Source organism: Citrus clementina, unplaced genomic scaffold (assembly GCF_000493195.1).
Source record: "Citrus clementina cultivar Clemenules unplaced genomic scaffold, Citrus_clementina_v1.0 scaffold_2, whole genome shotgun sequence".
NCBI lineage: Eukaryota > Viridiplantae > Streptophyta > Magnoliopsida > Sapindales > Rutaceae > Citrus > Citrus x clementina.
The window spans coordinates 7121887-7136000 of record NW_006262688.1 but is presented as its reverse complement, the minus strand read 5'-3'; the positions used below and the strand labels follow the sequence as shown (position 1 = coordinate 7136000).

General features: G+C 32.1%; 1 protein-coding gene across 1 annotated transcript; it reads right to left on the bottom strand.

Annotated features, from left to right (window-relative positions):
• Window positions 1-1244: 1244 nt before the first annotated feature.
• On the bottom strand, window positions 1245-3185 carry LOC18053066 (wall-associated receptor kinase-like 20). Its single transcript, XM_006446101.1, has one exon. It carries the CDS (start codon window positions 3183-3185, stop codon window positions 1245-1247), a length of 1941 nt encoding a protein of 646 aa, XP_006446164.1.
• Between the last annotated feature and the right edge of the window lie 10929 nt (window positions 3186-14114).

Sequence of the window (14114 nt, the reverse complement as noted above, 5' to 3'; positions counted from 1 at the left end):
AAATACTTGTAAAAAAAATATAAAATTTATAAATCAACATTAAACTTTAATTAAATAAAAAATAATTATTCATTTATTTTAATTACAAAAATCACTCATCAATTGAAAATTTAAAAAAAATATTGAAAATAATTGAAATAAGTTTTATTGAATTGGTATAACCATAAATTTTATATTCATTCGAGGGCATATATAAACTTTTTTTTCCTCATTTTCTATCATCGTATTTATTTATTACGCAAGTTAATTAAACAAAATTATTTTTCTTGATGTAGATCAAGTCAAAACAAAATAAAAAGATATGCTTATATTACTTGACATATATGAAATTACTATTATATCCTTCAATATATATATTTGCAAAAGTTTAATTTTCACATTTCAAAAAGCTAACTAGTTTGTTTCTGCCTCCATAAAGCATATATATATATATATATATATCACAATTGATTCCAATCACCTCATTTAGAAATGGTATCTAAAGGGGTCGATCATTTGAATTGAATGCTTTCTGCATAAAGTAAGCATCTGATCCTATATTTTTATATGAATTTCCACCACTCAAATGAATCAATTCAGCTTCCTGTGGCCCTGCCCAGTATTGGTTCCATTGCTGTATTCATCCACCACATCTTTTCTTTGAAACATGAATATTCAAAGATAGTTATTCTACATATCGATCATATATTGCTCATGAAAAAAGAAAAAGAAAATAATGATTCTACTCTATTATTTTATTCAACCTTTATAATGGACCTATTATTCTTATAAGAAAATAAATGAAATATCAAAATTAGAAAAAAGGAATTACCGTATTGCAGTTTTGGAAATTAGTATTTAAAGAAGCGATTCGGTGCTTGATTTTGATTTTGATACCATATTATTTATCATTATTTTATAATCTTGTATAAAATGAAAAATATAAACTAACACAATAACTAAGACATCGTATTTTCAATCAAGAGATTTTACCTATTATAAACAACCGTTGAAGCAATATTAAACGTTTAATCCTAACAAAAATTTAGGCTAAAAGGAGAAAGACGCATCTCCATGTCAGTTCATTCACTTGCAGACTCAATTTTGTAGAGGAGCAGCAAACATGACGCTTTCAATCCAAATAAGAACTTATCATAGCTTTGGTGCCATATGAAACACCAATATTGATCTTAATGCTATAGCTCTAACAACTGGCAGTTTTATTTTTCTAATAAACGTTTATAACATACATACATCCTCTTGAATCAAACTTCAGGTGCAGTCTCTACGTTGACATCATTAGAAACTTTTTCCTGATTTACTATCTCAATTATGCGCTGGAGTTCATGAACAACATCTGTCATGCTAGGTCTCTCACTTTTCTTCTCCCTCAAACAAGCAACTGCAAGCTCTGAGAAAAGTTTTAAACTCATCAAGATATTAACTGAAGCCTCGTGGCCTTGAAGACGTGGGTCTACAACTTCCATGATTGCACCATTGCTAGCCCGTTGGCTCACATATATGGCAAGGTTAACATCATCAGGGTCCCTTGAGAAATCAATGGCCTTTTGAGAAGTCAAAAGCTCAAGCAACACAACCCCATAACTATAAACATCACTCTTGTGTGTGAGCTGGTAATTACGATAATATTCAGGATCCAAGTACCCTAATGTTCCTTGAGCACAAGTTGACACGTGACTCAGGCCCGGTTTAGCCAGTCTGGAGAGCCCAAAATCAGCAACCTTTGAATTGAAATCATCATCCAGCAGTATATTTGTTGACTTGACATCTCTATGATAGATGGGAGTATATGCAGCAGAATGCAAATAAGCCAATGCTTCAGCAGTTTGTAATGCAATTCTCAGCCTTGTGCTCCAGGTTAAATTAAAACTGGAGTACTTACCGTGTAGATGATCATGAAGTGTCCCATTTGCGATGTATTCATAGATCAACAATGGCTGCTCGGCTTCTACACAACAACCCAAGAGCCTAACCAAGTTCTTGTGATTGACTTGTGAAAGTATCCCAACTTCATTGAGTACTTGTTGGGTGCTTTTGATGTTTCCCACTTTGGCAGACTTTACAGCAACCACAGTGCCATCCTGAAGCTCACCTTTGTAAACTTCCCCAAAGCCACCGCTTCCCAAAATCCTTTCTTTTGAGAAACCATTTGTTGCTTTCTTCAACTCTTTCAAGTGAAATATCCTAGCAGGTTTCCCAGCAATGTTACTTGATTTCAACATGTCTTCTCTTTCCTTTGCAAGCTTCGCTTGTTTGGCAAGTTTCCGAGAGCATATTATTTTTATTGCAGCCACAGCAATAGCTAATGATAAAACAGAAATTACCCCTATTGAGATCTTTAAGCTTAGACCGCTTCTACGGTTTCTCCTTTTTCTCTGGCAAGTTCCAAGTACATGGTCCCAGTAGTAGCCTTTGATGCAAAGGCAACGATAGACACCATTTCTACCGGCGGATAAACATTTGGAAGCCCCGGAGCAATCAAGCTGTGTTTTGCAAACCGGTTCAGGCGGGGGAGCCCACTGTATTTCCAATCCTTCTTCCCATTGATTCGCTGGCTTATTTGGATCCAAATGAAGGATGCTTCTGAATGCTTTACAGCCTGAACTATGCAGCCGTATCTTGTATGCTGAAGGCATGCCGCCAGCTATAAAGGTGCAGCAGGGTTCAAGTTCACTTGCACATTGAAGCGCTCTTTTTTTATCAACATGCTCGGGACTCTCCAAGAAATTGTGACATAGGCTAGACGAAGAGCAATTGAGAGGAGAGATCAAGAGACGGGGCGAGCAATTGAAGAGGAAGATTGTGTTTGATGAAGTTACATTAAAAGGGAGTGACTGATTCAACCATAGGCCTTCACTTGTCACCATGTCATGAGTAACACAAGAGTCATTTATCCACGATGCTGGTTGCATGACTATGCGTTGCGAAGAAGCCATGGTTCTTAGTACAAGATAAGAACTTCCATTTAAAGCATCAAAGTAAAGCTTGTGAGAGTGCAAATCACAACGAAGTAAATAGTTTGGGTCACCACACTTAGGGTTTGTGCTTAGAGGATATGGAACTTGTATAGGGCCACAGCTGGGGCAGATCTTCTGTGAATAACAATAATGAAGTATGAGAAGAAATGAAATATTGATATAGAGGAACAATTCCGGTTTATTATTCGGGTTGGTTGTTGTGATCATCTTGCCACTAGCATGAGCAAATGATAAGAGCTGAAAGGGTAATGGCACAAAGAGGAGGGATTTGGAGGTTCATAAAAAGACTAGAGAAAAGAGAATAAAGTGGGTAAAAAATCACAGAATTTTTTAAAGTCGTTGCTAGAATCTTGTTTTAAATTGTCAAACTTTTTATTGTTTGAAAGACTTGTGGATTCACCAATGGCTCCACTGGCAATTGAGTCCCCTTAAGTGTCTTGACTGGGTTTGCTCCTCAGTTCGAATCGCAGGGAAGTCGCCTTTTTTGGGAGAACCTGTGCCTCTCGGTTCGAGCGGGGACTTCTAGTCTGAATTGTGGTAGGGACTTAAAGGTGTCTTCCACAGTTGGGGCCCTTCCCAGGATACCTCGTGGTTAAAACCAAAAAAAAAAAAAAAGACTTGTGGACTCCTTTTTGCGTGATATATATATGTTCTAGGGGACCGAATTTTTTTTTAAGCTGTGTTTTATAAGTTAGGAAAGCCGTTACTAAGAAAGGTTAGTGCTGTATGATTCCAGAAAAGATTACCACAATTGGGCAATATCAGTTAGAAAAATTAAAAGAAGAATTCCCTAGCCTAAATGACAAGGTACTAAAAATATCAACCCATAGGCATGCAAGCTGTGACGAATTAATTTTTTTGGAAAAACAAAATAACTTTCACTGTTATTGTTCAATAGACTCAAGTGCCCAATTTATACAAAGATTTGAATAGTGTAATTTAAATCCGAATTATTCAACAGAAAAGTTCGATTCTTCATATTTTTCAATTCATAATGGTTATTATTCTAACTATCTTTTCATTTCACAATGACTATAATTCTATCAAATATGAATGTCATAATAGTCTACCATAATTGAGCAATATCTGTTAGAAAAATTGCAAGAGAAATTCCCTCAGTTATGAGAATGTAATAAAAATATATCAGCCGTAGGCACGAAAGCTGTGACAAATTAATTTTAAAAACAAAATAAACTTTCACCCCTAACATTCAAATGGGCTCAAATACCCAATTTATACAATGATTTGAATTATCTAAATGGAAAACATTCAAATAATAATTTGAGGATTCTTCATATTATTCACTTAGCTATAATAATTATTCTTACCATCTTTCCATTTCATAACAATTATATTTCTTACCGAATACGAATGTTATTGTAGTCTCGACCATATATGTTTAAGAGAATTTTTATCTACTAGTAATCATGATCTTTAAGGTTAATATTGATTATGAAATCTTCAATTGATTACTATTACAGGAACCTAAAGTCCTTCGTGGGTTTCTTGTAGAAAAGTAGTTTATACAATAATTGATCTCATGTAATATAGTTGGTTGAATGAAAAATTAAAGCACCGTATGGATCATAGTCGACAAAAGAAAAAAAAAAATTAGTTCTATTGATAATAAAGATGACAAGCCTAAAAGTTTTAGCCATTTAGAGCCAATGACAAACTCTTAGAAGAAAAAAAATTGATTTAATGATAAATTTCACTCAGTAAACTGCTGGATTAGAAACATGATCCATACAACTTTGAAGTCCAAATGATCTTTAATCTAGTCCATGGAATTTTCTTTAGGTAGTTAAGATTTGTGGTGTTAAATGTGGTAATGTGATAAGTGGAATTTGTGGTGTTGAACATGGTTGTGAGCATTGATGCATGGTTATGATTTGTGTGGTAGTTAGGTTAATATATGGTTTGTGATTAAGTTGTAACAAGTATAACCTCTCTTAGTTGGTTTAAGCAACAAGTAGTAAACCTTTTTAGTTTTAAAAGAATTATGATTGAGGATTTGTATGGAGTTCATAAGAAAAAAAGTTTTTCGAGTCTTTGATCATTCAAATTCTCCAACAAAATAATATCAAAACTAGTAATCAGTGGTCAACATAGCAATGTAGCATATCAAATCGAAGAGCTTGACGAGAGAATACAAAGCCACAGAAGTCAGCCTAATTGGAGTCCAAGTGCGCTTGCACTTACTTCCAAAACTTTCTGCCCCAATTCTAAGTTGACTAATGAAGTTCAATGAAATTGAGCCAAGGTGAACTGTGCTAAATCGAGCCAAACTAAGATAAATTATGTCAAAATGAGTCAAGTGAACCAAGCCGAACTGATCTACTAACCATTGACTATTGACCATTGACTGAAATTTGAAACTTTTGCCTGAGTCTGTAACACCCCAATTCCACTAACAAGGCATTATGGTAGAATTGAAGTGAGACTGCATTTCATCATTCTAATATCTAAAACTTTCCAAGTAATAACCAACAATAAATGTTCCAAAGCCTCCAAAAGAAAATAAATTCTAAAATAACATATCCTCAAATAAATATCATCTCAAAGGTAGCTATATTATTCTTAGATTATTAACATAACATTAATCCCCAAAGCTCTTATTCTTCCTCCTAAGACCATGAGCTCACATCATCTAACTCTATCTGCAAAAATGTGGTAACGAGAGGTGAGCTATCAACTCGATACGTAAATTCATGCACAATACTAAAAACTATTAAAATATAATTTAATAAAATTTCTTAGATATACATAATAATAAGAGAAATTACCTTTCTAAATCATCATTTAGCAAAAATAAAGCACATGATCATAAAGTCATTTAAATCCTTTAAATATAACAAAAACATTTCAAACACATAAAACATAATTCGCTCATGTCTCATAGTATCACCTATAGACCTGATGACCTAGCCATATAACATCATTCAGGGTACTGTATATCGCGAGAATCATTAACATTAATATCATATGTGCACAAAATCTGGCTAGCCTTCCATAACATAACATAACATCACTATGGACAATGATCTAAATAATTTAAAACCATCCTTGAACGTTTAATACAAATTACATTTAAATAATTGATAATTATTTCAAAGTATTTGACTTAAAACAATTTAATATAAGTTTCATTTTTAAAACAATTTATAAAAGAAGTTTTTAATAACTAAAGTTTTGTTATAAATAATTTTAAAGAATGATTTTACTTAACAAAATATTGTAATAGACTAAACAAATCAATTTCATATACTTTTCTTTCAATATAATGCATACCTTAGAATCAAAAGTAATTTAATAGAAAAATACATGTACTATACATAAATCTACTTACCTCGATCCTCAGCAATAAAAAGAATATTAACCTCAACCACAAGCTCACTCTCATCATAAAACATCCAAACACATTCTTATCAATATTATTTCTCATTCTGACCTTGATATAAATCCAACATAATCAAACCTAGTCATAAGTACTAAACCATCAAAACTAGTCTAAACCTGACCATCCTATACATGCGGATTTTTACCAAGTTAATCATATGTCAGAAAATTGTAAAAATTACAAAAAGAAACCATAAACATGTGTTGCATTTCATATAAAAATTCAAAAAAATGAATGAAGGTCAGAAATATATCGCAAAAAGAATTTTACATGTAAATGTTCATACTGTCTAGCAGTGATAAAAAACAAAGATAGCTGAATTAGAAAATTCATAAAATATTTAATAAAACTCATAAAAATTAGACCACTTGATTTTACATAAGTAGAAACATCAAGAAACAACATGTCAAATTTCTAGAATTTTTGAAGATGTAAAACTATTTTAAACGAATTTATATTAAGAGACCAGCAAATTTGTCCAAAAACTTTCAGGTTTGTGTTTTGCAATTCCAAAATTCATAACTTAATGTTAACTCAATCAAAATTAGTCAAATAAACTTTAAATCATTGGTGATTCATAATAGTATACGGATATAATTTTTATAGGTCATTTTAAAGTCTTTTAATAGCCTAAACTAATTTCACAATCAGCAATCACAATTCTGGAAAGCAGTTTCCAAAACTGCAATAGCCCAACATAATGATTTTTAATAATTTTTATACTCAACTAAAAAATTATTTTTATAGATAATTTCGATAAACAGAAAAATTGTAAAATCAAATATGCTGCTGAAAATCAAAATTTTCCAGTACCACTGTTCCAATTTCAAAATTTCACAACAAATTGATTACTTGGAATTTCTTTGCACATAATATATCATTGAAAACTTAGGATGTCTAGTTTAATTTTTTTTAAAACTTTCGTGCAGAAATTGAATAAAAAATTAAAGAAAAATAGTAATAAAATCATAGCACTCATGACTCATAATGCCTAGCTAGTCATTCATGATAAAGAGAACAATGCATGCATTTATTATCAAACACATAAGATTAGAGAACATGTATTAGAGAAAGATAATTACCTCAAAACTTATCTCAAACGTGCATAAAAGAAAACCCTAGAATTCTTTGCTTTTATACGGTTATTAGGTTAAAGGGTTTGAATCGTTGGGAGATAGGAAGAGTTTAGGTTTTATAAAAATACTTACTTTTATAAAAATACATTATATGATTATATGATAGAGATGATATTCTACGATAATTTTTTTTTAAAAATATAGATAAATAAATAAAAAAAGTTATACATTGTCACAAATAATGCTCATTAAAATAAATTAACACAAACAACAAACAATTAAATAGGTAATCATAAACAAACAAACAATGAACGTGTGTTATAGAGTCCCTCCCTAGGTTTTTTGACGTTCTAGATCCGTCCGTACAATTAGAATTTTTTAACTTTGACTCTATAGAGGGTTATGGCAAGTAGTTGGCATGACATCATTCTCCCTCACTAAAGGGAAGTAATTTCAACAATTGGAGTATTAAGATGAAGGCCTTCCTTAGAGCTCATGATGTTTGGAAAGTCATTGAAAAAGGCTACACTGAGCTAGAAGATGAGGCTTCTTTGACTCGTTAATAAAAGAATAGTTTAAAGGATTCAAGAAAGAGAGAGAAGAAATCTCTCTTCCTCATCTATCAAGTTATTGGATGATGATGGATTTGAGAAGATTTGAAGTGCAAATTCAACCAAGGAAGTATGAAAGAAGATTCAGACATCTTATAAAGGAGAAGAGAAAGTGAAAAAGGTGACTCTCCAAACTCTAGGAGATTGGTTTAAATCATTGCACAAGAAAGAAGTCGAGTCCATTTCTGATTATTTTTTCAAGAATTTTGGCCGTTTTAAATCAATTGAAAAGAATTTGTGAGAATATATAAAATGTAAGAATTATAGAGAAGATACTTCACTCATTAAGCTCAAGATTCGAGCACATAGTTGTGACAATTAAAAATATGAAAGTCTTGCAGGACATGACAATCGAGCAACTTCAAGGTTCGCTGCAAGCCTACAAAGAGAAGCATAAAAAGAAGCAAGACATTAATGAATAGCTTTCCAAGATGCAAATCAAGGAAAAGACAATAGGCCAAGGCAATGAGACAGAGTAATGGTCTCGACATAGAGGTAGAAGCCAAGAAAAATATGGAGCATGCAATCATAGAAGAGCTCGAATTCCAACAACAACAGCTCCAACTATAAAAGAGGAAAAAGCTCAAACCAGAGGACTAAAATACTATCTAAGCAACCCAAGAGGGGTGAATTAGGTTTCTAAAAATTATGCAATACTTGAACAAAACTTAATGCAAATCTTAAACGAATTTAAAACAATAATAAATGAATCAACCAAAATGTAAAAAAATAAGGAAAGAAAGATTCAAACACAAATATTTTTACATGGTTCAGCCTACCTTGCCTATGTCCACGCCTCCAAGCTCATCAGGCTTGAGGATTCCACTAGTGAAGCCTCCAAAGCTTGAAGAACTCTTACAATTGACTTCACAGGTGTCAATCAACTTTTACACTAAGAGATTATCCTCAATCTTTTAACCCAAGTGTATTCCAATACTTATAATCACTCAAAACAAAGATTACAAAAGTGTTTTTCTTTCACACAAAATATAATATTACAAATCTAAGCTCAATGTGTGAATAAATGAAACAAGAACGAATTTAAAGCTCAATGAATGTTATATTCTCATTTACAAGCTCATGATAACGTTGTGATCAGCCATTGTTTGAATTTGATTGAGTTTATTTATAGTTGGAGTTGAAAAATAGCCGTTATTAACTTTCTGCTCGAAGTCGGATAACCGTTAACTAGAAGTCAGATCGCCGTTTTGACTTGAGCAAGTGACCGTTGGACAGATTTTCAAATTATCGGATCACTGTTATGGAATTTTGGATCACCATTATCATCCAGTGACCTACAAACAAAATGTCAGTTTACCGTTTTCAAGAAATCAGTTTGCCGTTAGTATCCAAAGGCTAATGTTCAATTCTGTTCGATGTCAGTTAGCCGTTATCAAGATTTCGGTTCGTCAACAGTGTCTAGAAACTAATCACCAAGTTTGTTTGATATCAGTTAGCCACTATCGGATCACCGACAGAGTCCAGAAACTATTTTGATAATAGCATGAATTTGAAAAACAACTTTCATGAGTATAAACCTTTACTATTTCAAAATAACAATTTATTTAAAAAGTATGAAAATTGTTTGAACTTTTGAAGACTTAATCAATTTTAATCATGTTTGTTATCATCAAAATCATTATTAAAGAAATATCATGTTAACAAGGACGAGGAAGGGTCAAATTAAAATCGAGGTACAATCCCAAGTATAATGCTATAATGGTCAAAGTTTTAGGCATTACACTTCAAAATATAGAGATCTAAATACCATAGTTGATGAGAAAGTGAATTATGCTGAAGAAAAGAATGAACAAGATGGTACACTTTTACTAGGACGTAATGACGCCAGTGGAGATCAAGAAAATACATAGTATCTTGGCATAGGTGCTAGTGATCACATGAGTGGAAAAGAAACATATTCGTGAAATTGAATGAGTCAGTGAAAGATGATGTCACCTTTAATTAAAGATGATTAAAAAATACCAGTGAAGGGCAAGGGTAACATTATTTTTTATACAAAAGATGGTAGCCACCAATTGATTTCAAATGTTTACTATATGCCCAATATAAAAAGCACCTAATATAAAAAGTAATATCCTTAGTTTAGATCAACTCTTGGAATAAGGTTATGATATTCATTTGAAAGATTATAGTTTTTTTCGAGGAGATGATAAAGAAAACATAATTACAAAAGTGAAAATGTCGAAAAATTTAATATTCTCTTGGAATATTCAAAATGAAATTACAAAGTGTATAAAAATTCTTACAAGGATGTATCATGACTTTGGCATCTTCAATTTAAGCATCTTAACTTTGTAAGACCAGGGTTATTATCCCATAAGAATATGGTGAAATTCTTACCATGCATCAAGAAGCCTGATCAACTTTGCAAATGATGCTTATTAGAGAAGTAATTCAGAAAAAGCCTTTAAAAAGTCAAACTTAAGAACAAAAAAACCGCTCGAGCTATTTACACAGACGTTTGTGGTCCTATTAAGCCAAGCTCCCTTGGTAAAAGTAACTACTTCATTCTCTTTATAAACTTTTTTTTAAAGAAAAATTTGGGTTTACTTTTTGAAATAAAAGTTAGAAGCTTTTAAAGCTCTCAAGAAGTTTAAAGCTACAATGGAGAACGAAAGTAGACAACAGATTAAAGTTATGAGATTTGATTGAAGAGGAGAATTCACTCCCAAAGAATTTAAAGAATTTTGTAAAGTAAATGAAAATTGATGTCTTTTGACTGTTCCATAATCCTTGCTAACAAAATAGCATAGCAGAAAGGAAAAATAGAATCATTTTCAACATGGTAAAAAGCATGCTCAAGTGTAAGAAACTACCCAAAGAATTTTAGGCTGAAGCTATTGTATGTGCAATATACTTGTCCAACCAATCTCTAGTTAGAAGTATACGGGGTAAGACACCATAAGAAATATGGAGTGGTAGAAAGCCAAACATTTCCCACTTAAGAGTTTTTGGAAGCATAGCTCATGTACATGTATTGGACGAGAGAAGAACCAAGCTGGATGACAAAAGTGAAAAAATTCATCTTCATAGCTTATGACAACAATTTTAAATGATACTAACAATGGGAAGATCATGATCAGCCGAGATGTTGTCTTTTATGAAGAATGAGAATAAGATTTTTACTCTAATGTAAAAGATTTCAAGTTTTACCTTTTCAAAGAAAATGAACATACATTGACGGAGCAAGCAGGAGAAGGACAATAAGGGCCTGTATAGACTCACTATCATTATATTTAGAGGAAAGATGTGTGACACGCACATGAAGTTTACAAGATCTTTCTGCAGTAACAGAGACACTTGACAACCTTATTCCCCTTTGCCTCTTTGTTATTTGTGAACCATTGAATTTTCAAGAAGTTGTACAATATAAGAAGTGGAGAAAAGCAATGGACGAAGAAATCAAAGCCATTGTGAAGAATGACACGTAGGAACTTGTCACACTTCTCAAAGGTCACAAAGCCATTGGTGTCAAATGAGTGTATAAGATAAAGAAAAATGCCAAAGTGAGATAAAATAAAGAGAAGACAAAGCTAGTTGCAAAAGGTTATACCCAAAAAATTGTCATCAACTATAATGAGATATTTGCTCGTATTGCCCCATTTGAAACTATAAGACTAGTCATTTCATTAACAGCCTAAAAGAAGTGGAAGTTTTTCTAATTAGATGTGGAGACTGCTTTTTTTAATGGATTTCTCAAAAAAAGAGTTTACATCAAACAATTATTAGGCTATATGAGTTAAAGCAAGCACCAAGGGTATGGAATAGTAAAATTGACAGGTATTTCAAAGAGAAAAGATTCATCAAATGCCCATATGAACTTACTCTCTTCGTTAAAGGCAAAGATAGACATTTTGATTGTTTGCCTATACGTGGATGATTTCACCTTTACTAGAAGTAATCCAAGCTTATTTGAAGAGTTTAAAAGAGTAATGACCTAAGAGTTTGAGATGTCTGATATCAGACTTATGACGTATTATTTCAATGTTGATGTTAAGCAAAAAGAATAAGGCATCTTTAATTCCTAAGAAAGCCACGCAAATGAAATACTTAAGAAGTTTAAGATGCATGATTGCAAGCCATAAGTACGACAGTGGAATGTCGAGCCAAGCTATCTAAATATGATAAAGGTGAATGTGTAGATATAACATTCTTTAAGAGTTTGGTTGGAAGCTTACCCTATAATATGCACGAGACCAGACATCCTTTATATTGTTGGACTTGTGAGTCAATACATGAAAAATCAAAAGACCACCCATTTTAAAGTTGTAAAAAGAATCATTCATTATATCAAAAGTACAATTAATTTTAGTTTATTATACTCAATTGATAATGACTATAAGTTCCTTGGATACAGTGATAGCGACAGGAGTGGAGATACAAATGATTGAAAAAGTATTATTAGTTTTGTGTTCTTCATAGGAGATATTGCTTTCTCATAAATGTCGAAGAAGCAACTGGTTATTATACTTTCTACCTGTGAAACTGAATACATTGCTGCTACAGCAAGTATTTGTCATGCATTCTGGTTAAGGAATTTATTGAAGGACTTATGTTTGTCATAAGAAGAACCTACAGAGATTTTCATTGACAACAAGTCAGCAATTGCCTTAGCTAAGAATCTTGTCTTCCATGATCGAAATAAGCATATTGACATTTGCTATCATTTTATATGAGAGTGCATTGAGAGAAAGAATGTACAAGCAAAGTATGTCAAATCACAAGATCAAGCAGCTAACATCTTTATTAAGCTATTGAAATAAAAAGATTTTATCATATTAAGAAATTAGCTTGGTGTCATATGATCAAGTTTAAGGAGGTGTTGGATCATAAACTTGATCTATACAACTTTGAAGCCCAAATGATCTTTGATCTATCCCATGGAAGCTTCGTTAGGTAGTTAAGATTTGTGGTGTTAAATGTAGTAATATAGTAAGCAGAATTTGTGGTGTTGAGTATTGTTGGTATGAATTCAAATGCTATTGGTGTCAATGTGCAAGTGTACATAACAAGTAATATAATGATGAGTATTCAAGATTGTCTCCACAGGGATTGATGTTATCAGACTTGCTACATCAATCTTAATAGTGCAGATTTTTTTCTAAATTAAAATAAAATAATTAATGAAACTAATATACTAATTAAAATAAAAACACAATAAATAAAATGTAACAAAGTACATTATCACGTCAAACTCAAGGATAAAACCAATGAGAATATAAGGTAGTTGAGTGAATAAACTATCTTCATGGTTTTGACTATTTTTCTAATGTTTGGCTTAGTTGCTACAACATCTGCTACAACACTGGGTAGAATCTTTATGTATCCTCAGCTGTCGCATATTGGATATCTTATATCTATATGCAACCTAACAATGATCAGTTGTTATGCTAACATTAGATATAGCATTACACGCTTAGGTTCTAATTACCCTACAAGATGAATCCATATATCTAGTTCATCACTAATCTTAGATCAAGCATGACCCTTTTAGACTCAACTAAAACTCAATCCAGGAAACCCAATCTAAGACTAAGTATTGCTCTAATATGTTCCACTAAGATATGTTCTTTTGTGGCTTTTTCTTAGCTAGTATCATTAAATGGGTGATCAGCCGAAATAATGAATAAAAATAAATACTATCAAAATAAAATGCTACAGCAAATATGTAGTAACTCATATTTTTAGTTAATAAACCGTCAAGATTGTTTATCACTCAACAACAAATAAATTTAGTTCATGATTTGCAAAAGAAAAATAAAGAACATAGTTTTAGCAATCAAACACATCCCCATGAATAAATAGAAAACAAGAAAACAAGAGAAGAATAAGAAGGGCTGAGCTCCTAATTGATTTATGCAAATTCTCCTCTTGTGCAGCCCTTAATCTCTCTCTTAAATTATGTTTTTCTTTTGTTTCTTTGTGGTTTTTCTCCTTGGGTGACCAATCTCTCTTTTCCTTATGATGTGTGCTCATTTTATAGTTGAAAATTAGGGTAAACGGAAGCCTAAGTCGCGTGTCTTCCAGA